The sequence below is a fragment of the Cyrtonyx montezumae genome, unplaced genomic scaffold (assembly GCF_038088225.1).
Source record: "Cyrtonyx montezumae isolate F1298 unplaced genomic scaffold, pur_monq_1.0 scaffold_10, whole genome shotgun sequence".
Lineage (NCBI taxonomy): Eukaryota > Metazoa > Chordata > Aves > Galliformes > Odontophoridae > Cyrtonyx > Cyrtonyx montezumae.
In genome coordinates, this window is record NW_027071826.1 from 50,679,215 (window position 1) to 50,705,608 (window position 26,394).

General features: G+C 45.5%; 1 protein-coding gene across 4 annotated transcripts in view; it reads left to right on the plus strand.

The window, feature by feature from the left end:
• TEAD1 (TEA domain transcription factor 1) overlaps positions 1 to 26,394 on the plus strand; it is a 107,039-nt gene that overhangs the window by 74,582 nt on the left and 6,063 nt on the right. For all 4 annotated transcript variants that reach the window (XM_065755362.1, XM_065755363.1, XM_065755364.1 and 1 more), the window contains 2 exons: positions 24,178 to 24,318; positions 25,560 to 25,712. In XM_065755362.1, coding sequence (XP_065611434.1) covers positions 24,178 to 24,318; positions 25,560 to 25,712 — 294 coding nt within the window. The remainder of the gene's footprint in view (positions 1 to 24,177; positions 24,319 to 25,559; positions 25,713 to 26,394) is intronic.

A 26,394-nucleotide genomic window follows, 5' to 3' on the forward strand; every position in this document is an offset into this window, starting at 1 on the left:
AAAAGGACTTAGTTCAAGCATACTTTGGGATGCTCGTGAACTTTTGAGGGCTTCAGGGTTTTTCTTAATAGGTTTTCTTGATTACTGGAGCACATCTGCTTTCCTGTTGCCTGCTTGTTAGTGAGCTATGGGACCCTGCTCCAACAGTTTCACCTGCTCATGTAAGTTGCAAGCAGGAGTAAAACAGGGTCTGAATGGAAAGCTGATATGTTGGAAAATATGTTGGTCTAGTTTTAGGAAATGTCACTGATACACCAGGTCTAATTTGTTGCATTTGCAAAACCCCACAGTGGTGATGTTACAGGTTTGCCATAAAGGATCACAAATCTCAAGGGGAGACCTTGTTTATGCTTACACTTTTTCTTTGCATTAATTTGTTGTTGGTTTGTGACAGGCTTCTCTTCATACCAGCAGTTATCATCCAAATACAGTTGGTCTTCTAAAGCCTCAGTGAAAGGGGCATATTCAGGGACTAATTACAGAGGGGAGAAATTGGTGCTGACAGTAGAAAAGGTTGATGTGGAAGTACTGCTTATGGTTATGTCTTGTGGTATTTGTCTTTCTCTGCTGAAATTTGACTGAAATGCTCTCCAATCTTTATGTGTCCAAGATGTCACATCTTGCCAAAAGCTTCTGTGGCACCAAAGGTGGGGACTGAGAATAAGGGAGACTCTTCTTTCAAATCTGTGTGCAGAAGAGATAAAACCACTGAGCAGGAGCTGTGTTGCACCACAGAAGATATCTGTTGAGAAATGTATGGAGCTTAAAAGTAGAAATGGGAGCCTCAGACTTAAGTGTTTGAGGGCTGGCTGATCAGAGAGGCCAGGAGCAGAGAATGGGAAGCTGAAATACACCAGAAACCAGGAAGCCTGCCTTTTGGTGAGTGAGAGCAAAGAGTTGAGAAGAGATAAGGAGTGGGAAGCGGGAGCATTTGGGGTAAAGGGTCTGTGGGGGAATGTAGTATGACAGCACACGGCAGAGAAACCTGCCTGAGAGCTGGGAGCACAGCAAGCATAAGGACAAAAGAAATGTAGCTGCAGAGAAACAGCACTTGGAATTACGCTCTATAACCACGGAGGTCATTTCCTTGCAAAATTTGGGCTTGAACTGGGGCCCATCATCTCACCAACCCATTTTGCTTAATAAATACTTGCGAAACCCACTGGCAGGATGAACCTCACCCCACCTGGCTGTTCTCAGTTGCATGGGAATGACCGGACTGATGTAGCTGTGAATGTTCCTGTTCATTACAGGGCAATTGGACTAGAAGGGCCTTCAGAGGTTTCTTTCAACTCAAATGATTCTGATTGTAGGCCTTAGACTGCATCGGGCATGGAAGCAGCAGAGATCTGTGTTGCATTCACTGATGTGCAGTATTTTCTGTTGCTTCTCCATGTGGAAATTGATTTTCAGGCAGCCGAATGCTCAAAGATGTATCTAAAACCAGTAGAGAGCTTCTTTGTATCTTTAAAGTCAGTGTTGTACTCATGATGGAGAAGCTCAGAGTACCAGCTTCTAGTGCCTAATCTCCTACAGGCATTGCTCAGCAGTACTGTATAGCTGCTCAGTGTGTGAGTGTGCAGTCGTGTAAGGAAGGAAGGATTCTGCGATGCAGTTCAGTAGTCAGGATGTGCGAGAAACTTCAACATTCTTGAATGTTGGTGCCTTCCAGCTTCATGGTTGTTTAATACAGTTTTGTGCGATTAAGAGATTAAAAAACACACAGCGCTAAACATCCTGCTGAGTTATATACTAAAAATGTGATGGGAATGCCTTCCTAAGCCATGGCCTTAAAATAGGCCAGTGGATTTTCTTTCTCGGGTGTGCAAAGGCAGATGGAGAGTGCCAGGGGCAGCATTCGGGTGTAGTAAGCCTGATGATGAATGCTCCTCTAGGAATAGACTTCACACCAATGCCCCCACAGATAGAAATATATATATAGGAAGAGCAGAAGAAGGCTGTGGTGAGTCAGAAGAATTAGATCCTAAACTGTCAGCTCACTGTCTTTTATTTAATTTCTTTCACCCCAGTGGGACATTTCTTCAGAAAAAATACAAATACAAATAATAATAATAACAACAATAATAATAATAAAATGGCAGTTGCCATTTTTTAAGGGAGCCTTTAGAAACTGTTCTGAAACAGTCATCTTTTACCAGTGTATATCTGGCAAAGGTTGTTGACAGTCTTCTGGACCCTAATTGTAATTTCCAGTTTATTGATGTAAAAATAGATTAAATTCTGTGTTCTTGTCCTTTCTTTTAAATTCAGTATCCACTTCTGAAGCAGTATCCACTGTCTGTGTCTTGTCTGCTACCACCTCCTACTCTGAAAAGCTGAACTTCTCCCAGGTTCTGTTAATTGCTTATTCACAGTATTTTCCTTCACCCTTTGTTTAGCTGCTTCTCATTTTCCATCATTTTTGTTGCCTTCTCCCTTGATTGCTGTTCAGCACTGACAGTTTGCTCGGTGGTGTAAGCCAGTGTTCAGTGGCAGTCTGGGCTTCAGTGGGATTTGATTGTAATGTGAGTAAAAGAGGAATGCGAAGTTGTACTGGGGAGATAATACAGATGGGAAAGCACTGCAGAGGGGTCTCAGCGAAAGAAAACCAAGGACTATGAGTAAAAGGGGTCGAGGGAAACCAAAGCAGGAAAGCAGTTGGATGTTGTTACTTGTGGAAGTGTGAAAGCAAAGGTGTGGATTTGATGCTAGAAGGGATGGTGAGCCTGTAAACAGATCTAAAGAAAGGTCAGCCTGCCCCTGGAGGTGACAGAAAGGATGTTTTATTTAGACATTAAATCTAGCATGCAAGGGAATGATAGGAAGCAGCAAGAGCAGAAAGGAACACACGCATTGAGGATGACCTAAGCAGAAAGTAGCTTAGCTCTGGTAGCTGGAAAGAATACTCCTCTTGCTCTTTCCCCATGTAGCTCTCCTCAGGGCTTCTCAGTTGCCTTTCAGTTTTTCCCGTGATAAAAGTAATAAAGTTTGATTACAAAGTGGGAGGGGAAGGTTTGAGATCTTGCAAGAAGATGTTTGGTAACTTTGGAGTTGACGTTGCAAAGCATCACATGTATTGAGTGCAAAGCCAAATTGTTTTGTTTTGCGGAGGCTTAATAGCTCATTCTGATTGTATCTCCTGTGAGCTACAGCCTGATACTGGGAATGGGAAGGCTGCTGGCCTCAGCCCTGATGACACATCTGGATGTTTCACTTGTAGGCCTTTTCCTACCTAACTGCATAGGGTGTAAAAGAGACTTCTCCATTTCCCCATTTAGTTCACTTAAACATCCAACCTCCCAGCCCTGCTGAGCAATTCCTAGGTCTTTGTCTCATATCTTGAGTGCAGTGAATCTTCTGTGTGTCCCAGGCAGTTGGGACAACAGGGAGCTAGTTCAGGGAAGTCACCCCACAAACGGACTTGTACTTACTGTGTTACGCACTCAGTGCAATGGGTAAATAAGGAACAACATGCCAACTATACAGCACAGGAAATTTGTGTGACACATTGATACGAAACTGGAGATTACAGGGATATAAAATGAAAACAAGAATAAATGTTCTTAAGCAAGTGTTAAAGTTATCTCCTAGAAAGCTGACAAGGAATTCAGAGAACTCTGTGCAACCTTTGTCTGCATGCAGAGTAAGTGCACAGTCCTTCTCTTCACAGCGTCACCAGCAAAATGATCCTAGTCTGGGTGAGATAAGCAGGTACGATTTGTGCCGTCTCATCTTGGGTCAACATGCTCGTTGGCTCAATTTTGCTTCAACTGTTTTTATGACTTGTGAAAACCCCAAAGTTTTCTGGTCTTTGAAATTCTCATCAGCCTGTCTGAAAGCTAAGTCAACATACGTTGCCTCTGTTGGTTTCTTTTACTGGTGAAAGTTCTACTCACATAGTTGTCTAATTCTGTTCAAAACGCATATCTGCCACTATTAAGTTATCTAACGCTTAGCAGTACACTTAGGCCTCTTGAGAAAAATAAATGCTGTATGTACACCTCCAGCGTTATCCCAGAATGCTTCTTAAGCATGACTGCTGGCCCTGCCTTGTCGGCCCACAGCACTCTGCCCACAGCTCTCCACGGTACACAGCTCCAGCAACGAGCACCTTGAGTTTGACTGCAATTATTTTATCATGTGCCTCTCCACCGGCGCAGGAATTGCTCTAGGACTTAACTGTAGTAAGTTACTAGTGCTGTTTAGTGCTAGCTAATAATCTGGTAGCCACTTTCTACAGAGAGCATTTAACATGAATTCATCAGTGCATAGCTGTCTGTTGCAGCCTAGACTGAATTCATCCTCTGTTTTAGGTAATTGGTGCTCTCTCACATTTTGCTCTGCTCTCTGCCTGCATGATTTCTGCTGCCTGCAGGGCTCACACAGTGGGCTCCGTGCCTCTGCTGGGATCCTTGGTGCTGGTACGGACACAACTTTCAGTGCTGTGGCCGTGGATTTTGTGTATCTTGACACTGACAGATGCTCTGTGCCAAGCCTAAACTCTGATTTCTGCAGCTGCAGGCATAGACGTGGGCAACAAATGCCTAAAAGTCAGAGGTACGTTTTCAAATTAGCGACGTGTGAAAGAGGTAGCAGATATAATTTAATACTGGGGTTTCAGGTTTCCGCTGTTCTGAGCAATTGACTTAATTTTTTAAGTATTTGCAAGAGCTTGAACTGTTCTTCAAACTGAGGGAAGCTTAGTTAGGGCCCAGTGAAACTCTGAAAGAAAGACTAAAGCTCATCTGAAGATGTGTGGATGATATTAATTGATGTTTAAAATGAATGCCTCTATTTGCAGGAATCTGCAATGCAAACGGGGAGTTTTGGAAAGTAATGCATATTATAATTAGGGCAAGCTTTTAAAGATGCTTTGAAGTCCTAAACATTTTTGAAATTCAAATGTGGGATGGAATAAAGGGATCTACACAATGAAGGGGCATTAAATTATGTCCCCCAAATTTCACTGTTTTATAGATGTAAATATATGCCATAATTAGTGGTAAGTAACATGAGGAGGATAGCTAAGTTTATTCCTATTCTTATTCAAAACAGCTGCGGCATGAAAAATAATGCTCCTTCTCTTTGTGATACAGTGGAACAAACAATTTACCCATGTAATCAGTGTTCAGAAATGGCTCGCGCCTTGTGGTTGCCTCCCACCCCCTCCTGAATGTGTCCCCATGTGCCTCCAGCAGTCTTAAAAGGTGCAGCCATTCTTTTTTGTGCCCTTCATCCACACACACAATTGCGGCTGCTGCCTGTTGTTGTTTTTCTTTCTTGTTTCTACGTGCAATTTCTCTTGCAGTCTTGGATTTCCCTCCATCTGCACAAATGCACGCATGCACGCTCACCAACTTTGACTGGCAAATGATCTGTGGCTCGTAAATGGGAGCTGTAATGTGGATGGGGCTATGGCCAGCATGCAAATGTATGCAAAACAAATTAGATATGGAAGAAAGCAGACATCCATTTTCTTTTCCACATCGCAACCCCATGGATGCAGGGAGTTCACGTGGTGCTTGTGGAGAGGACCCCGCCAGCAGTTGATGCGAGGGCATCAGCGCTTGAGCCTGGGTAATGAGTGGAAGGGGCCGAGCAGCTGGGGAGCAGGAGCAGCTTGGTCTGTCCATCACGAGCCCAACCATGTGGCAGACCTGGACGCAATTCCTGAGCTGCAGCGTAACGCACGCTGAAACGTGCCAGCACCACAGATGCTCCCATTGGAAAAAATTGCTTCACAATTTGGAATCTCTGCTCTTTGATCGCTCTTTGGAGAGGAGGAGGGGAGGCACGATGCGGTCATATGAGTAACACACCTCCCTGCAGTCAGCAGTCATTCAAACCTGTATGTCATTAACAAATGACCTTCTGTGCTTAATGTTAACTACTGAATGCCAGCGTAAATTATTCTGGCCCTCCTCAGATCCCACTGTTTCCAGTAGGTGCTGTTTTCCTTCTACTCAGCAGAAAGAATTCAGACTCGGTAATTTTTGCTAGAGTTGCTTTTTTGTTAGCCAGAGCTGTTATTATTGCACAGGCACTCGGTGCCCCTGCCTCTAACGCAGCCTGAGAGTGCTCGGGAGGTGGACAGGAAGTATTTTGCTGTTTGATTGTTTTCTAATATTTTTCCGTTTTATTTCGGTTGAGCTAGCTCTGTTTTGGTGCTTGGCTCTGGCGTGCTGGCAGAGGCATCTCCAGGCAGCGTGTGAAACGCTTGGTACTCTTAATGTGTAGTATTTTCAGTGCTAGCCTTTGACAAGCTATGTTGTATTAATGAATTAATCATGTTCTTAAACAGCCATGTCAACAGGGTGCCAGAGAGCTCGGCTCTTTTGCCTCCCAGCGCATTCAGCTAACACAGAGCTTAGCTCTTGGAAATAATCTGGGTTAGTTGTACTTTCGAAAATCAACGCATAAAACAAACAAACAAAACAAAAAAGAAAAAACACCAAGGAGCCAACAGCATTTATTATGGTTTTCAGTTACTGAGGTTTTATTTCTCCTAAATGGTATTGATCTTATATTTTAAATCATTATTTAAATGAGCATTTTTCAGTGAGTAACTGGACTCTTGTTCATCGCATGTGACCGTGCCTCCATCCTAAAGGTTGTTTGTCTGTATATGCTATATGCTGCACTAGTGCTCACCAACCCTAACCTCTGCAGCCAGGGATCGGGGCATAACTGCACTAGAAGCTGCACAGCAGGCAAAGATGGTTTACAGTCCTTGCAGTCCTTGAGTCTAAAATGTAAGTGAACCAAGATGGAGAGTACCAAGGAAATGAGACAAAGCTGGTTCTCACGAGAGGCTGCAGGCACAGTGCCCCAGCTTGACTGTTACATTTTTCACGCTGAAGAAGGGAATTATAAGCAGGTTAACTGAGGTTAATAAGATAAAGTCAGAGATGTCAGTTTTGGAATTATTATGTATATCTAGTTTGCCTTTCCTATATGTAAGACAGGCAGTGAACCTAAGTGATTTCTGCATCCAGACAGTAGGCCAACTTAGGCTAGAGCATCCACGCTAGTTAGGTATATTGGCTGGTTAAAAAATCCCACAGGAATGGTGACTATACCATATTTCATAATTATTGCAGCCTTTTACTGCCATCAGGGATATCGGAATCTGCCTTGTTTTTCATTTACCTTTTGGGTAGCTTTAGCTTTTTGTCTTTTAATGTCCTTTTGTGCAAGATTTAATCTGTTAGAAGACTCTTCCCCATGTAGCAACTTGCAGGCTATGACAAAGTCGTGGAAAAACTTCTCTCGGAAAAACTAAGTAGATGGAGTTTCATTAGTCATTCACTACAAAGGATGTTTTCCAGACCTGAAATCATTCTTGTAACTCTTTTCTGAACCTTTTCCAATTTTCCTACATCCTTTCTAAAATGTGGACGCAAAAAGTGAAGTCAGTATTTTAGCAAGGAGCCTGCTAAAACTGCATACATAGGTAGCACGTGGCTGCTCTCCCACTCAGAACGACATCTGCAGCTCTCATAGCTGCAGCAGCTCTCTGTTTTCACTTCTTTTTTTTTGCTGTTGTTGAGGGGGGAGGGTTGTACCATCGCTATCTTTTCTGGGGAAAAAAGATCCTCAAAAATGTAATGGTGATTTGCTTGCTTCAGTTTGAGGGATATGTCTTCACCTGTCAGTTGTGTGATTAACCGGACTGCTGTCTGTGGAAGCTATGCCAGTATATTTCACAAGTCCTTTGCTGGTATTTCTTACAAGTTAGCCAGTAGTGATCATCTTTCCTTCTCTTGAAAGGAAAGAAAAAAGGTAATTAAGATAAACCAAATTCCAGGTTACCTTTTTATTTTCCATGCTGAATAAGACTACTTCCTTGAAGTGAAAATCCCCTCTACAATAGTATCTGCTCCTTCCTAGTGTTCATGTACTCATCCTCTAGCAGAAAGATTTGAACCCCTGTTGAAAGGTAAGATGTCTTTAGTATGTGAGATTGGAGAACATTCTTTTGACATGAGAAGGTTTTCATTCGGGACTATTCTCTTATATGTTTTTATGTTACGTTGGTGTTACACTTCCTGAAGGAGTCTTACAGCTTCAGCGCTCAGCAGTTGGCAGTTAGTTAAACGTTAAAACTAGACATCTTTCCACTGAAAACGCTTCCTCTGCATGCTGGACTCCCTAATCAAATCATAGAATCATAGAATTGCTCAGGTTGAAAAAGACCTTAATGATCATCAAGCGCAACCACGACCAAACCGTGCTACCCTCACTCCAACAACCAACCGCTCCATCATGTCCTGGAGCACCACATCCAGACTGCTTCTAAACACGCTCACGGATGGTACCTCGAGCACATCCCTTGGGAGCCTACTCCAGTGCTTAACGACCCCTTCTGTCTGATACCCAACCTGAACCTCCCCTGCTGCAACTTGAGGCCACATCTCCTCATCCTGTCGCTGCCGCCAGTGAGCAGAGACCAACCTCGCTCTCACTGCAATCACCTTTCAGGTATTTGAAGAGAGCAGTAAGGTTTCCCTCCCCTCCTCAGCCTCCTTTTCCCCAGACTAAACAGCCCCAGTTCCTTCAGTCGCTCCTCATAGGCCATGGCCTGCAGGCCCTTCCCCTGCCTTGTTGCCCTTCTTTGCACCTGTTCCAGCCCTTCAGTGACTGAACGCAATACTCAACGTGAGGCCACCCCCGTGCTGAGAACAGGGGCAGGATGACTTCCCTAGTCCTGCTCTCCACGCCATTCCTGATCCAGGCCAGGATGCCATTGGCCTTGTCAGCCACTGTCAGTGCACACTGCTGGCTCGTATTCAGCCCACTGTCAGTCCCTTTCCGTCAGGCAGCTTTGCAGACACTCCTCCCCACGCCTGTAGGGTTGACTGGGTTTGCTGTGCCCAAAATGCAGGGCCCGACTCTTGCCCTCTTGGAACTCCTCAGTTTGCCTCGGCCCATCAGTCGTCTCTCCACGTCCCTCTGTAATGTGCTCCGCCTCAGCTCCTGCACGTGGGTGTTCGGGGGGGCACTGGTGAGGCGGCCGGCTCTAAGGGTGGGGGGCTGCGTGCACACGTGGGGTCTCTGTGGTGTTCAGCGCTTCTGTTTGGCACATGCACGCACACACAGTCGCACACACAGTCGCACACACAGTCGCAGATGCAGTGACTCGCGCATACACACATTCTCACACACGTTGACTTACCCACACACTCATACATGTAGTCACACATAGTCACACACTCATACACACGGTTGCACAGTGACACTCACACATACACACACATGCAGTGACTCACACACAGACGTACTCTCATACTTGCACATGCACACACTCACACACTTACACACTTAAATTCACACACATACACACATTCACTCACACTCACACAAATGCACACATGCTCACATTCACACTCTCACTTATTCACACAGTCACAATCACACACAAACACACGCACATTCATGCACACTCACAGTCGCACATTCATGCACACACACACACAGTTGCACATACACACAAACACAGTGCCTCTCACATGCACACACTCATTCTCACAATCACACACATTCATACACGCAGTTGCAGACAATCACAGTCACACTCACACAGGCAGTGGCTCACAAACACACTCACATACACTCATACACGCTGTCACACCCACTCACACCCGCACTTACACTCACACACACTCAGACACATGCACACATTGCAATCGCGCACACACATTCTCACACACATTCTCACTCGTGTACTCACAGTCACACACACACGCAGTGACTTACACGGACACTCACTCGTGCTCACACACTCTCTGACACACACGCATGCACACACACAGACCCACACAACTCACGCACACACATTCACACACATACTCAAACACACTCATGCACAGTCACACACACAGACTCGCACACACATAGACATACATACACAATCACACATGCACACTCACACTCACTCTCATGTATACACACACACTTGCACCCACATACAATGCAGTCACACACATTCATCCTTACACACACGCTCAGGCTCACACTTAAACTCACCCACACACAGTCAGACTCACACGCTCACACTCAGACACACAAACTCGCATGCATGCACACACACACACGTGCTCACTCACACTCAGACACACACTTAGACTTACACTCTCACGCTCACATGCGCAGATGCACAGACTCAGACACAGTCGCACTCACTCAGACACACACATGCTCACATTAAGACACTCACTGCACACTCAGACACAGATACACACACAGACTCACACACACTCATGCACACAGGCACACACTCAAGACTCAAGCACACACTCACACTTTCTCACACACACTTACACTCACCCGCATAGTTACGCACACGCAGACTCACATACTTGCACACACTCAGACACACACTCACATGCTCACACACGCTTACACTCAGACACTCAGGCTCACGTGCACGCTCACAGACACACTTGCACACACATGAACACTCATGCACACAGACTTACACTCACATACTCATACACATGCACACTCACACAACATGCACACATGCTCAGGTGCACACTCAGACACACACAGACTTACACTCACGCTTGCTCACTCACACACAGTCACTCTCAGCACACACACTCAGACTCACACTCTCACACACTCATGCACACACACAGTCACACACTCACATGTTCACACACGCTTACACTCAGACACTCAGGCTCACGTGCACGCTCACAGACACACTTGCACACACATGAACACTCATGCACACAGACTTACACTCACATACTCATACACATGCACACTCACACAACATGCACACATGCTCAGGTGCACACTCAGACACACACAGACTTACACTCACGCTTGCTCACTCACACACAGTCACTCAGCACACACACTCAGACTCACACTCTCACACACTCATGCACACACACAGTCACACACACACACAGACTCACACCTACTCACGCACACACTTAGACTCGCACACACACATTTACACTCCACACGCACACACTCAGACACAGATTCACAGGCACGTGCACACTCAGACTCTCATACATACACACCCTCAGACACACACTCAAACTCATGCACACACACTCACAGGCTTACACTCAGACTGGCACACACTCAGATTCACACAGACACATCACACTCACACACACTCAGACTCACACTCACACAGTACACATGCACTCACTTTCACACTCACATGCACACAGACCTCACACGTGCTCGCTCTCAACACACTCAGACACACTCCCACTCACTCACTCACACGCACACTCATGCACACACACACAGATTCACACACACTCACTCTCACATGCACTCACACGCACACTCATGCACACACACACAGATTCACACACACTCACTCTCACATGCACACACACGCACACACACAATCACACACCTACACACACACTCACACTCAGACACACACACAGACACACATGCACAGGCACATTCTCACATGCAAACTCACACTCAGACACACAGTCACACTCACACAGACTCACACGCACACATGCTCACATTCATGCACACACACACACACTCACATGCACAAACTCATCACATGCACTCACTCTCACATGTGCTCACACTCGGACTGTCACACTCGTGCACACACACTGAAACTCTCACACACACCACACACACAACTACACTCTCTCACCCACACTTACTCCTCACACTGACTCGCACACAGTCACACTGTCACACTCATGCACACACAGACTTAGACTCTCACACTCACACTCAGATTCTCACACACACACATACAAGCAGACTCACGCACACACACACCACACTCACATTCAGACACTCAAATACACACTCAGACACTCACACACACTCATGCACACAGGCATACACTCAGGCTCACTCAGACTCAAGCACACACTCAGACTCACATGCACACACAGACACATGCACACTCACAGACACACTTGCACACACATGAACACTCAGACTTACACATACTCACACGACATGCTTACACGCTCAGGTGCACACTCACTCCACGCACAGTCACTCTCAGCACACACAGACACTCAGACTCACAGTCACAGTCATGCACACACACTGACTCGCTTACACACAATCACACACACAGACTTGCAAAGACTTGCACACGCACACAGAGTCACACTCACACACACTAGGTACACACACTCGCTCTCACACACACAGACTTACACTTAGACTGGCACACACACAACTCACACACACACTGATTCACACACATACAGTCGCACTCATGCACACACTCACTTCACACTCGCACACATGGACTCTCATGCACACAGACTCACACTCAGACTCGCACACAGAAACTCATGCACGCAGGCACACACTTGCAGTGTCTCGGGCACGGACTCAGATGTGAACGATCCAAATTGTTTATTACAGATTTTAACATCCCTTATATACTTTCACAATTTCTCTCTTGTAACTTTCCCACCCACCTTTACATATCAACAGTATAACTTCCCAAAACAGTCCTTAACCGTGCATACAGGCGATGATCCAATCAGGGCTGTGAATCTCCCCAAGCCATGCACTCTTCCTCCAATTAGGGCCTGCCATCACGCAGCTTACTTGAACTTGTTTTCCTCTTCTTCTGGAAGTGTCCTTGGTTCTCAGCCTTCCTTTCTCATGCTGTTTATCCTGTTCCACAGCTACAGCTCTAAATATACTTTCTGTATTCCCACAATTCCCCCTTTTTTATTTATTAGCAAACTATTAACATACTATAAATTAATAACACTCTGTAACAGTATTTCTGAATGCATTTAGGCTATCACAATTTAATCAAGGCTTCAATTGATAAGACGCTGAATGTAAGGAAAGAGACAAGGTAATCACATCGTAAGGACAAGAAATATTCTTAAACGTAATAAGAAGTGAACAAACACACCTTTCACCCATGGCTTTAGGTTCCTGCAACCTGGAAAAGAATCCCTGAGGGTCCCATTCTTTGTGTACCAGTAACTGATTAGAAGAAACCAAGTCGCATGTCAAATAGAATCAACATCAGTGGGTAGGCCTGCTAGAGCATCACTAGGGGTATTGCTTTCCTTTGCCAACTAACATCCTAACTTAGTGATTGTGGCTGAAGCTTGAGCAGTGCTGTTTCAGGGTATCTGGATCTGAGAGACAAGACATCTTAAGAGCAGAAACAAGCAAATTGTGCATTCAGAGCAACACAGAGGGTTAGGGTTTTAGCCGACATACACACACTTACATACATGCAGACATCCATTTTAGATAAGTGTTAAGCGAGAAGCAGAAACTCCCTAAGCAAACGCATTATTAGCTGTTGACCCTTGAGAAATGGCAAACCACCAGAAAGAAGAGAGAAAAGGAAAATGCCAGTTGTGGACGTGATAGGCAGTGCCAGCAGGGCGTCCCCTGCTTCAAGGTGCACTTTTCCTCTCCCATCCACCACAGACTCCCCCCTGCTCCTACTCTTCTCAGGGTCTGCAGAGTTTTTTCCATTTGTACACAGAATCCACGTGGCCAGTGCATGATGTGGAGCCCAAGTGGAACACCTGCTTGCAAAACAGAAGAAACTATCAAGGTTAGCTCTCTTATAGGTTCATAGGTTCATTAGGTTGGAAAGGACCTACAAGATCATCTAGTCCAACCATCCTCTTATCACCATCCCTACCCACTAAACTACTAAATCAAATCCCTTAGCACCTCATCTAAATGCTTCTTGAACAGCGCTAGGGATGGTGCCTCAACCACCTCCCTAGGCAGGCCATTCCAGTGCCTGACCACTCTTGCAGAGAAAAAATGTTTCCTCAGGTCTAATCTAAATCTTCCCCAGCACAACTTGTGGCCATTCCCTCTCGTCCTGTCATTATTTATCAGGGAGAAGAGGCCCACCCCCTCCTCACCACAACCCCCCTTCAGGAAGTGGTAGAGTGCAATAAGGTCTCCTCTGAGCCTCCTCTTCTCCAGTCTGAACAATCCCAGCTCCCTCAGCCGCTCCTCATAAGACTTGTGCTCCAGACCCCTCACCAGTTTTGTCGCCCTTCTCTGAACACGCTCCAGGGCCTCAATGTCCTTCTTGTAGTGAGGGGCCCAAAACTGAACACAGTACTCGAGGTGCGGCCGTACCAGAGCTGAGTACAGGGGGATGATCACCTCCCTGCTCCTGCTGGCTACACTATTTCTAATACAGGCCAGGATGCCGTTGGCCTTCTTGGCCACCTGGGCACACTGCCGGCTCATGTTGAGCTGAGCATCAACCAACACCCCCAGGTCCTTTTCCTCTCTACATCCTTCAAGCCATTCTGCCCCAAGCCTATAGCATTGCATGGGGTTATTGTGGCCAAAGTGCAGGACCCGGCACTTGGTCTTATTGGACCTCATCCCATTTTGCTCAGCCCAGCTGTTCAGCCTATCCAGATCCCTCTGTAGGGCTACCTACCCCCAGGCAGATTGACACATCCTCCCAACTTGGTGTCATCTGCAAACTTACTGAGGGTACACTCAATCCCCTCGTCTACGTCATCAATAAAGATATTAAACAAGATGGGCCCCAAAACTGACCCTTGGGGGGCACCACTCGTAACAGGACGCCAGCTGGACTTAACTCCATTAACCACTACCCTCTGGGCACGGCCCTCCAGCCAGTTCTCCACCCAGAGAAGAGTGAACCTGTCCACACCACGGGCTGCCAGTTTCCTTAGGAGAATACTGTGGGAGACCGTGTCAAAGGCCTTGCTGAAGTCCAGGTAGACTACATCAACAGCCTTTCCCTCATCTACCTGTCTGGTCACCCAGTCATAGAAGGAGATGAGGTTGGACAAGCACGACCTGCCCTTTGTGAACCCGTACTGGCTGGGTCTGATCCCCTGGTTGTCATGGACGTGTCGTGTGATCTCCCTCAAGATCATCTGCTCCATAACTTTCCCTGATACTGAGGTCAGGCTGACAGGCCTGTAGTTCCCCGGGGTCTTTCTTACGGCCTTTCTTGTAAATGGGAGTCACATTGGCAAGCCTCCAATCTTGTGGGACCTCTCCAGATAACCAGGAATGCTGATAGATGGCAGAAAGTGGCTCAGCAATCACCTCTGCCAGCTCCCTCAGCACCCTTGGGTGGATCCCATCTGGCCCCATGGACTTGTGGCAGTTCAGATGGAGGAGAAGATCTCTGACCGTCTCTGCTTGGATCACAGGGGGTGCATTATGCGCCCCGTCCCGGACTTCCAGATCAGGGCAAGTACCGTGTGGACAACTGCTCTGTCTATTAAAGACAGATGTGAAGAAGGCATTGAGAACCTCAGCCTTTTCCTTATCCTCTGTGGTTACACTCCCTGCCTCGTCGAGTAAAGGAGAGAAATTTTCCTTAGTTTTTCTCTTGCTGTTAATATATTTGTAAAAGGGTTTCCTGTTCTCCTTTACAGCAGTAGCCAGTCTAAGTTCAAGCTGGGCTTTAGCATTTTTAATTTTCTGCCTGCAAATCTTGGCCAGTTCTCTGTAGTCACCCCAAGTAGCCCGTCCCATCTTCCAGAGGACATAGACTCTCTTTTTCTCTCGGAGTCTCAACAAAAGATCCCGGTTCATCCACACTGGTCTTTTTCCCCTCCGGCTCGACTTACGGGACTCTGGGACAGCCTGCTCCTGTGCCTTTAGGATTTCCATCTTGAGGAGCATCCAGGCTTTCTGGACCCCTTTACCCCTCAGGAGCAGATCCCAAGGAACCTTTGCAACAAGCATCCTGAACAGGTCAAAGTCTGCCCTCCGGAAGTCCAAGGTAGCAGTTTTGCTAGTGCTAGTCACCCTCTTGACGTCACCCAGAATAGCAAACTCCACTATTTCATGGTCACTCTGGCCAAGACAATCTCCAACCTTCACATCCCCTACTAGTCCTTCCCTGTTAGTGAAGAGCAGGTCAAGCAAGGCATCTCCCCTGGTAGGCTCTTGCACCAGCTGTGTCAGGAAGCAATCATCCACACATTCTAGAAATCTCAAGGACTGCTTCTTCTGCGCAGTATTATATTTCCAGCATATGTCAGGGAAGTTGAAGTCCCCCATGAGAACGAGTGCTGGCCATCGTGCAACATCTACGAGTTGCTTATAGAACACCTCATCTATTTCTTCATCCTGACTAGGCGGTCTATAACAGACCCCCACCACGATGTCACTCCTAAAGACCATCCCCCTGATCCTTATCCATAGAGACTCTATCATTTCCAACCTCAAGCTCTTCAACATCAAAACACTCTTTGATATAGAGAGCTATGCCACCACCCTTTCTTCCCTGTCTATCCCTTCTGAAGAGGATATGCTTCTCTTAGCATATGCCTTTGTCTCAAATGATGCATGGTTATAAAAAACTATTTTGATTAGCGAATTGAAAGAGAGTTGATCATTCTAAAACACAAAATCATCCCTTTGCCTAGGATTCTTTTCCAGGTTTTTGTCTTTGCAAATTAGAAAAAAGGCTAATTGATAGGCTAATAACATCATAACCGTGCGTTCCTAATACATTAAAAATACATTAAAAGTGCTATTTCCATAAACTCCAGTGTTGGTAACATCAAATCCTGTCTAATTCACACTTGATCTATTATTGAAACAGAAGAAGTACACAACAACCTAGATAATGCCTAATAATTCTTCACACTTGATATAGAATATCCACTAAAATAGAAGAAACACACAATCCCAGTAATCATAAAGGCTGGATGCTATTTTCTGCCTTGAGATGAGGCCAAACATATCGTGCTGGAGCCCATGTAGGACCAGTCCCTGTGGAAACACAAGCATATCCACGACTCCAAGTTACCAGTGGTAAGGAACCTTCCCAATGCCCTGTGGCCATATTCCGAGCATTAACCATTGGCCGTTCCTTGAGCATTGGGGAGGCCCCAAAATGACGGTCCACACAAGTTGTATCTATATGATCACGATTCAAAAAATTCAGCACAAGCAAAGCCTTACAGAATCTTTCTTGTGGTGTATCTCCCGTATTCACCCTTTTTTGTTTATTAAGAATGGATTCCAGTGTTTGATGAGCATGCTCAATGATAGCTTGTCCGGTGGGAGAATGAGGAATGTCTGTAATATGTTTAACGCCCCATTCTTGGAGGAAAGTTTGAGTGGCCTTAGAAGTGTACGCAGGCCCATTATCTGTTTTTATAGTATGTGGGATCCCCATAGCAGCATAGGCAGATAACCAGTGTTTACGGGCGTCCCGACTGCATTCACCTGTATGTGCTGTGGCAAATATGTATGAAGAATGAGTATCTATTGTTACATGGACAAATTTTAGACGGCCAAATTCGGGAACATGAGTGACATCTGTTTGTCACAGTTGAAGAGGCGCTGTGCCACGGGGATTTGTCCCAGTTTGAGGCAAAGGGGCAATTGCCTGGCAGTCTGGGCATGTTAGAATAATGTTACGGGCCTGATCCGTTGTCAGTTGAAATTGTTTTTGTAGAGTTCTCCTATTCTGATGAAAAAAATGATGAGAGAGTCGCTCTTGCTGGAACAATGGAGGTGTAGCAAAGGCGACAGTGGCTTGATCAGCCTTATAGTTGCCCTCAGCTATAGGACCAGGCAATGTAGTGTGTGATTGAATATGCATAATAAAATAAGGGAGAGTACGGTGAGAGACATAATGTAAAACTCGCCTGAGCTGCGCAAACAAAGCGGGGTTGTTAACTTCCTTAAGAAAAGATCCTTCAATCCTCTGAATGATACCTGTAATGTACAAAGAATCAGTTATTATATTAAGCTTTTGATTTGAAAAAAATTGAAAAGCTCGGGCTACGGCAGTGAGTTCTACAACTTGAGGTGATCCATCCACAACATGTACATCTGACTGCCACTGTGTAGCAGTCGCGCGCCAGAGAACCACTGCTCGATGTGTCTTGCCGGAGCCAACTGTAAATACAGTAACAGCATTAGGTATTGGAACATGTGAAAGTAAAATATTATGACAAAGGGGCAGATCACTCAAGTTATGCAGTAACTGATGTTTGGGGGGATGGGTGGAGATCTGTCCTGTATAGCCTGCCGTAGCAGTTTGTAAAGTAAGCGACTGTGCAAGCAACCAATCTAAGTCTTTTTTAGTAGCAGGTATGCAGATGCAGTCAGGGTCAAGAGCTCATAAAATTTGTAAACGATGACGACCTCGCTGTATTAGCATTGCAAACATCTCCACTCATGATGTAATGGTTTTTGAAAAGGTATGTGGTAAGAATATCCATTCCAGGATAATGAGAGAATCTTTTCTTGAGGTATCCCACTGACATAACAGGCTATATGGCTGATAGGTATTTGATATTATTACAAGAGATACTGGTAGTGATAAACAAACCGATGGCAATATCAATGTTGCAGTGATGTTATTACAGAGTCTAAGCATTGTAACGCTTGTGGTGTTAACTGTCTTTTAGAGGTTAAATCCGGGTCTCCTTTGAGTAGCTGGAACAGAAGGTGCAACTCTTGAGTAGTAATACCCAAAAGCGGTCGTAACCAGTTGATGGTTCCTAACAACTTTTGCAGATCATTCAATGTCTGTACGTGAGGTGTTATTTTGAGGATTTGTGGCTGAATGGTGTGAGATGTAATTTTCCATCCTAAATATTTCTATGGAGAACTAAGTTGCACCTTTTCTTCTGCTATTTGTAAACCAGCAGATTGAACTGCCTGCCTTACGAGCATTAAAGTGTCCTTTAGACTCTTCTCGTTCTGCTGCTATTAATATATCGTCCATGTAATGGTAAATAAGGACGTGGGGTCTAGCTTTTCGTACTGGTTGTAATGCATTTGCTACAGTCAGTTGACATATCATTGGACTATTAAGCATTCCTTGTGGTAACGCAGTCCAGTGGTACCGCTGAGCAGGGCTTCGTTGGTTGATGGAGGGCACTGAGAAAGCAAATCGTGGTGCGTCTTTTGGATGAAGTGAAATGGTAAAAAAACAGTCTTTTAAGTCAATGACTGCTATAGGCCAATTCGATGGTAACATTGAAGGCGAAGGGAGACCAGGCTGCAGTGCCCCCATGGGCTCAATTACTACATTGACAGCACGCAGGTCCTGTAGAAGCCTCCATTTTCCACTCTTCTTGAGGATAACAAACACTGGAGTATTCCAAGGGCTGGTGGTAGGCACCATGTGACCAGCAGCCAGTTGTTCTTGAACTAGCTCATGTAAATGCAGCAATTTTTCCTTTGTTAGGGGCCATTGATCTACCCAGATTGGTTGTTCTGTTTTCCAAACTAGGGGTATAGGTTGCTGCCATTCAATGGCCCTTACTGAAAATTTGTTTGCAAAATCATGCCCCATTGACTTAAAAGATCACGACCCCACAGAGTATAGGGAACTGGCAAGATGTAAGGAGCAGTGTGAGCAATGTGACCATCAGGCCCTTCAAAAGATAAAATTCAGGCACTTTGTTTGGGCTGCTGTAAGCCCCCAACTCCTACAATAGCAGAACTAGGGTATTTTAGTGGCCATTCAGAGGGCCAGTCGCTTGACTTAATGATGGTAACATCAGCTCCGGTATCCACTAGGCCTAATAACTGCCTGCCATTTACTAGACATGATAATAATGGTTTGTCTTCTGATACTTGTGTAGTCCATAGCACGGCAGGCTTCCCGAATCGGAAGGCAGAGGCGGGGGTGGGAAGGAGGGCGATAGAGAATAGCCGGCAGAACGTCTTCCTTGTCGAATTTGTTTAAGCCCTTCCATTATTTGGTGCCAAGCAGGTAGAAGTTTGGCAGCCGTTCTGTCTTCAGTAATAGAAGCCTCCCAGAGTTTTGTGCCAATTTTGTCCCAGAGTTCTCCATCAAGAGTGAACCCAGTTTTCGGAAATTCGGGGACATTTTTGCTTATCCATTTAAGAAAAGTAGCTAGTTCTGAATTAGATACAGGCTGATCCTAGAAGTTTAAAACTAACTTCAAGATTTACTTGTTGCTCCTTCGTTAGTGAACTCCCCATGGTTCCCGACTGCTCACCTTCTGTCCTGCAGAACGGTGTGGGCGCGCGTGAAACAATCTCTCTGAAGTTCAGTCGGGTGACGCTGCCGGACCGGGCTCGCTCAGCCACGGCTTGATTTGCACCACACAGTGGGCGCCATTTGCAGTGTCTCGGGCACGGACTCAGATGTGAACGATCCAAATCGTTTATTACAGGTTTTAACATCCCTTATATACTTTCACAATTTCTCTCTTGTAACTTTCCCACCCGCCTTTATCAACAGTATAACTTCCCAAAACAGTCCTTAACCATGCATACAGGCGATGATCCAACCAGGGCTGTGAATCTCCCCAAGCCATGCACTCTTCCTCCAATTAGGGCCTGCCATCACACAGCTTACTTGAACTTGTTTTCCTCTTCTTCTGGAAGTGTCCTTGGTTCTCAGCCTTCCTTTCTCATGCTGTTTATCCTGTTCCTCAGCTGCAGCTCTAAATGTACTTTCTGTATTCCCACACACACTCATACACACACACTCACATTCTCAGACTCACACATACCATGCACACACGCACTCATGCACACACACTCCCACTCAAACTCAGTACACACACACACTCAGGCTCACCCACACTTACACTCACATTCAGACTGGCACACACACCACGCTCACATCTCAGATTCATGCACACCACACACGCACTCACAGGCACACTCATGCACAGATACACACTCAAGCTCTCACACACCACACACACTCACGCACACTCATTCACACATACACCACACACGCTTGCACTCACAGACTCAGTCACACTCTCACACTCAGACGCAGACACTTGCACACACATGCACACACGCTCTAAGACTCACAACTATACTCCCTCACATACACACTCACACTCAGCACACACAGGCACACTCAGATTCTCAAACACACTCACACATTATTCTCACACACTCGCAGTCACACACTCAGACTCGCACACACGCAGACTCACAACTGCACTCCCTTGCGCGCACACACACACACACACACACACACACACACACCCACTTACTTCTCACACTGACTTGCACACAGACTCACGTACTCGTGCACACACTCAGACTCACGCACAGTCACACACTCAGATCACACACACTCTCACGCACAGACTCACATGCGCACACTCGCTGTCACAGACTCACACGCACACACTCAGACTAACACTTCTCTCACACACGCAGAAACTCAGACATGCACACACACTCAGACTCGCACACAGTCACATGCTCACACTCACAGATTCAAACACACTCAGACTCACACCTACACTCACATTGCAGACACACACGCACACTCAGATTCACAGTCACATTCGTGCACACACACACTCAGACTCACATGCACAATCAGACTCAAGCTCTCACGCACACTCACTCACACACTCGCACTCAGACACACACACACACACTCACTCATACACACTGGCTCACAGTCACAGACATGCTCACACACATGCACTCCTGCACACACTTACACACACACACTCAGACTCACAAACTCACACACAGTCTCACAGACTCGCACGCACACACAGACTCATACTCACTTGCATGCATACACACACACTCAGACATACACTCAGTCACACTCACATGTAAGCTCACACTCAGGCACATACTCACACACAGCAGTCTCAGACTCACACTCAGATGCAGTCGCACATGCACACACACTTCTACACACTCACGCACATGCTTGCTCTCACTCACACTCACGCACTCACATTCAGTCTCACACAGGCTCACACTCATGTACACACAGTCACACACTCGCGCACACAGTTGCACGCTCACTCATGCAGTCACGCACACATGCACACGCTCACATTCACCCATTCTCACACACACACAGATCACACACACGCACACTTTAATAATATGCACTCACACTCAAACACACACACCGACTCACATGCAAACACACTCAGACATGCACACATATACACTCTCACACTCATACACATTGTCGTGCACACGTGCACTCACGCAAACACATGCATGCACAGAGGACAAAATAGCCAATTTATGTCTGTTTTAGAACCACGCGTTTGTTTTTTGTAGCAGTGTGGTGGTGGTGCAAGAGTAAGTCGTGACTGTGGAGTGCTGATTTCACGTGTTCCTCATTCAGGCTTCAGAGCCTCAGTGTCTATTTCTGGTGTATCCAGGACTCCTGGTGACCTCGGCCAGAGCTGGAAGTGGTGTGGGAGCTATCAGCAGTGTTCCAGATGGCCATGTGTTACTTACCAGGTTAAATGTCAAGCGTATTTTTTTCAGTGGGCTTCAGAATGAGAAAGAAACAGATGAAAAGCTATTTCTTAATCTCTGTTAGTAGTTGTGGCAGCTTGCAATGTAGGGTGTGTGCTGTTGATCCTTTTGAGAACATGAAAATTGCGAGGAGTGTTTTGTTTATAATTTCTACATATATTTTCCAATACCTGAAAGGGAAAGGAAAATCACTGCATAGTAAAGCTGTAATTGCAGTAGCAACAGAAATAACTGCTTGTTAAGAAAATGGGGTACTTCACAACGGTGCAATAGTTTTATCAGAAATACTTCAGAAATTCCTGCAGAGAAGCTGTGAGGTGGCTGATGGCTGCTTCAGCTTTTCACATTTAGATGTAACTGCAAACCAGCTGTGATGACAGATTGCTTATTTTCTGTGAGCGTGGAACAATTCATGACGGAGCGCTGCGAATGTTGCTGTAGCTGTACGTCAAACCGCTGCATCAGCTAACTGCTGGCCTCTGCAATACATGTGCAAGAAACAAGGTGGAACAGCGATAGCATTTCTTTCTGCTATGCAGAAGACGTGGCTGTAAAGCTTTTTGTGTTACTGCATGTAAAGCTCCAGAGACTTCTCCACTGATTAATTTACCAAAGCTAGCCTGAAATATTATGAGACCCGTGTCGTCTCCGTACCCACAAACTAGTTCAGTATTGCTGTTGTCAGCATACTGCCTCAGAAGGCTGTACCACAAATATGGGTTGTAGACACTAAGTAGAATTAATGAGCTGTTGCCTAGTTAAACATTGAAGAGCAGTTACAAATGACCTGGAATACAGCGAAGGCAGAATTATAAATGTTCCACAATAGCAAGTAAATAAACACATTTTTAAGAAACCTCCAGGTAGAAAAGAAGGTGTTATTCACAAGTTTTAGCAGTAAAAAGCAGTAAGAGCAAGTTGAGCTAGAATTGCAAGTGAAGCCGCTGTGAAAGTGTACTTCCGTGATAAAACGCTTGTCTCGGGGTAGCTGTAAGCTCATATGATTTCCTAAACGTTGTGCCACGCTGGCTGATTGGCTGTTTCCCCAGAGAAAGAAATCCCTGCCCACTCTCTCCTCAGGCACCAAAGATGTCATCAGCGCTAATACCTGAATCAACAAACGCAGCTGTGGATATCTCTGGTCTCTGCCTGTATCCATATCAGTGCTCTTTCAAGTTGTGGGCTTTGTGAAAATGCTTTCATGATGACAAAGAGCTCAGTGGCAGAAAAGCTTCAGTTGTGCTGCAGGCCTGGGGTGGCGGGATTCAGCATGTGACCTGTGCTCCTGCTTTGTAACCAAATGAATCACGCTGTGCACAAGACTCGGACATAAATAATTAAAGGTAGCACTGTTCTTCACTTGATCCTGCACGTCTCAGTCTCTGCTGCTAGATGTGGGAGGCAGCTGGGTAGTTATTCAGGCTGCAGAGAAATAGTGGAAGAAATCAAATACTTTCAGTACTGTGTATCGGTCCAGCAGGCACAGCTCAGTAAGCACACAGAGAAGTAAGTGTGAAGCCTGTGAGCTGCGTCATGCAGCTCAGTGAAGTTAAGCAGCATGCTGAATTGGGGCCAGATGGCTTGACAGAGTTTATTAGAGATCGATTCCCAAGTTGTGCAGCCATCTTCCTTTGTAGCAGTGATTTCATTGTTTTAAGAAAGGAAAAGGACTTCCTCTCTCTGACAAACAAAAAAGGTCATCTGTAGCTAAGAGAAATACCGTCATTCTCTTCTGTTGTTTGAAGAAATTGTTGCTTCCCTAAGGTTTCTACTTCAGTATTTATGCAGGTGCTTTCTTTGAGGTTCTCCACTGCCATTGTTGTCGCTATCAAACTCCCTTTTCCCTCTTGTTTCTGGCAACAAGCGCAGTGAGCTAAATACAGTTTATGCTTCTGACTTTGTCAAATGAACACTTCAGCACCTGTTGCTTTTTCCCAACAGGCTGACTTAAACTGCAATATCCAAGATGATACAGGAGCGTTTTACGGAGTCACCAGTCAGTACGAGAGCTCAGAAAACATGACAATCACCTGCTCCACCAAAGTCTGCTCCTTCGGAAAGCAAGTAGTAGAAAAAGTAGAGGTGGGTATTGGGATGCGCTGTGCTGAGTCTCCAGTTCCTTCTGATTTTTACTTACACTATTCCTGCCTTCCTGAGTGCTTCCTAAGAGTGTTTTCCTTCCCAGGAGTGTTTGGGTCTGTTGTAAATCACTGTGTGTCCAGTGACACTCCAGTATATAAAGTTCTAGTTACCTGTTGCTTTGGAATCCATCTCCATCGTGCCTGTGGCAGCCTTCAGTGTGCAGCCAGCATCGGTGCCACCTCCTCTGTCACAGCAGAGAAGTACTGAAGGAAAAATGCTTTTTGGTCCCATTTCCAAACGCTCATCCAACCATGTGGCCTGATGGAACAATTCTGCAATGACAAAGGACAGTTGTCTGTTTTTCTTTACTACCTATGGTTATCATATGCACAGAAGGGCATAATTTCCACGGTCACCAGTAGCTTTTGAATGGAAAGAGGAATGTTCTCTAACACGCAAAGGCCTTCGATTATTTCTAACGTTTCCTTTCTGAGCTCCAAACTGTATGGTGTGGTCAGGTAGAAACCCACGTCTGTTGCATGCAGAATAATTTTTGTATGGCAGTTAGCTTACAGCTGCAGCTTGAGCATTGGGTGTATTGGCCGCCACTCGTGTCCTCCTTTAGACCACGTAAGCTGCTCCAAAAGTAACGCCTTATAATTATTTCTATGACAAACATAACAGATACATAGAACAATATTTGCAGGTGTCAGTGAACATTAGTGAGCGCCATTTTTCCACATGGAGAAATTCAGTGACACCCCTTTGCTTCATCCATATTTCCATGTCACACACCGTTGTGTCAGAGTGCCCCTCTGCTGCCAGCTGTCACACAGCAACAACTTGTAATGGTTTGGCAGGGAAGTTCCACCTCTGTTACCATCCCAGCAATAACTGTCATAGGCCAATACCATAAAATAGGAGGCAAACCAAGAAATCCCACAAATGAGTGAAGAGATCATATGAACAATTGGTTTCTAGGCAGCAGGAGTCCAGGAACCACAGGCACCCTCCTCCAGACCCTGTAAGCCACTGCAGTATAAATCAGTCTGGTTTTCTTCTGACTGTAGCCTTGCATCTTTACGCAAGTTGCCTATTAAATCATGCTGTAATATACAGCTATGTTTACGTGTATATACATGAACTTTCTCTGTTGTCTGTATACACAAATAAAACACAAATGTATTCATGGTTATCATCTTTCTGAAGTGACATACTTGTAACACTGTTTTTTTTTTTAGACTGAATATGCAAGGTTTGAGAACGGCCGATTTGTGTACAGAATAAATCGCTCCCCAATGTGTGAATATATGATCAACTTCATACACAAGCTGAAGCATTTACCAGAGAAATACATGATGAACAGCGTGTTGGAAAATTTTACAATTTTGTTGGTATGTATTCATTCTTTAATTTTCATCTTTAGACTTTTCTCAGGCATTGTATGGCTTACTTATCGTGCAGTATTTAGAAGCAGTTTCCAAATCCCTTAGTCATGTTGCTTACTAAACAAATAATCTCACTGACTTCAGAATAATACCCTTGGAATCATGTGCTGTAGAAGCCGAGGATGAAAAGGGTAAGCTGGCTGAGAACATCACCAAACCTCTCTGTTATTTTCCAGATATTCAGCTTACTGCTCTTAATTTTTAGTTCAAGTCTCTATTTGGGTTTTGTAGAGAGCTTGAGGCAGTAACCTGGAACCATCCCATCCATCTAATGTGTTCTCACTGAGATGGCAGTTATAATACTGCAAATGTCAGTGGTGTTAATTAGTTCTTGGGCCAGGAAAGCATGCAGTAATGGTGAGGATACGCCCAACAGGTGATCTAAAGCACGAAGAATGGTCTGTGTACTAGCCTTTAAGCCAGTGGCATACAGCTACTCTGCTTCTTTAGCGTGGCTTTGCAGAGTTGTTTTTAATGCGTTCATATTGCATTTAGAGCCATGCAGCACCGCTGCCACCGTAGGACTCGGCCAGTGCATGAGTGAGGGGTGTGTTCAGCACAGCTGCCTTGTGGTAAACAAACACGAGGGGACAAGGGCGCACTGGTTTCTCTTTGCTGAATTGGGCTG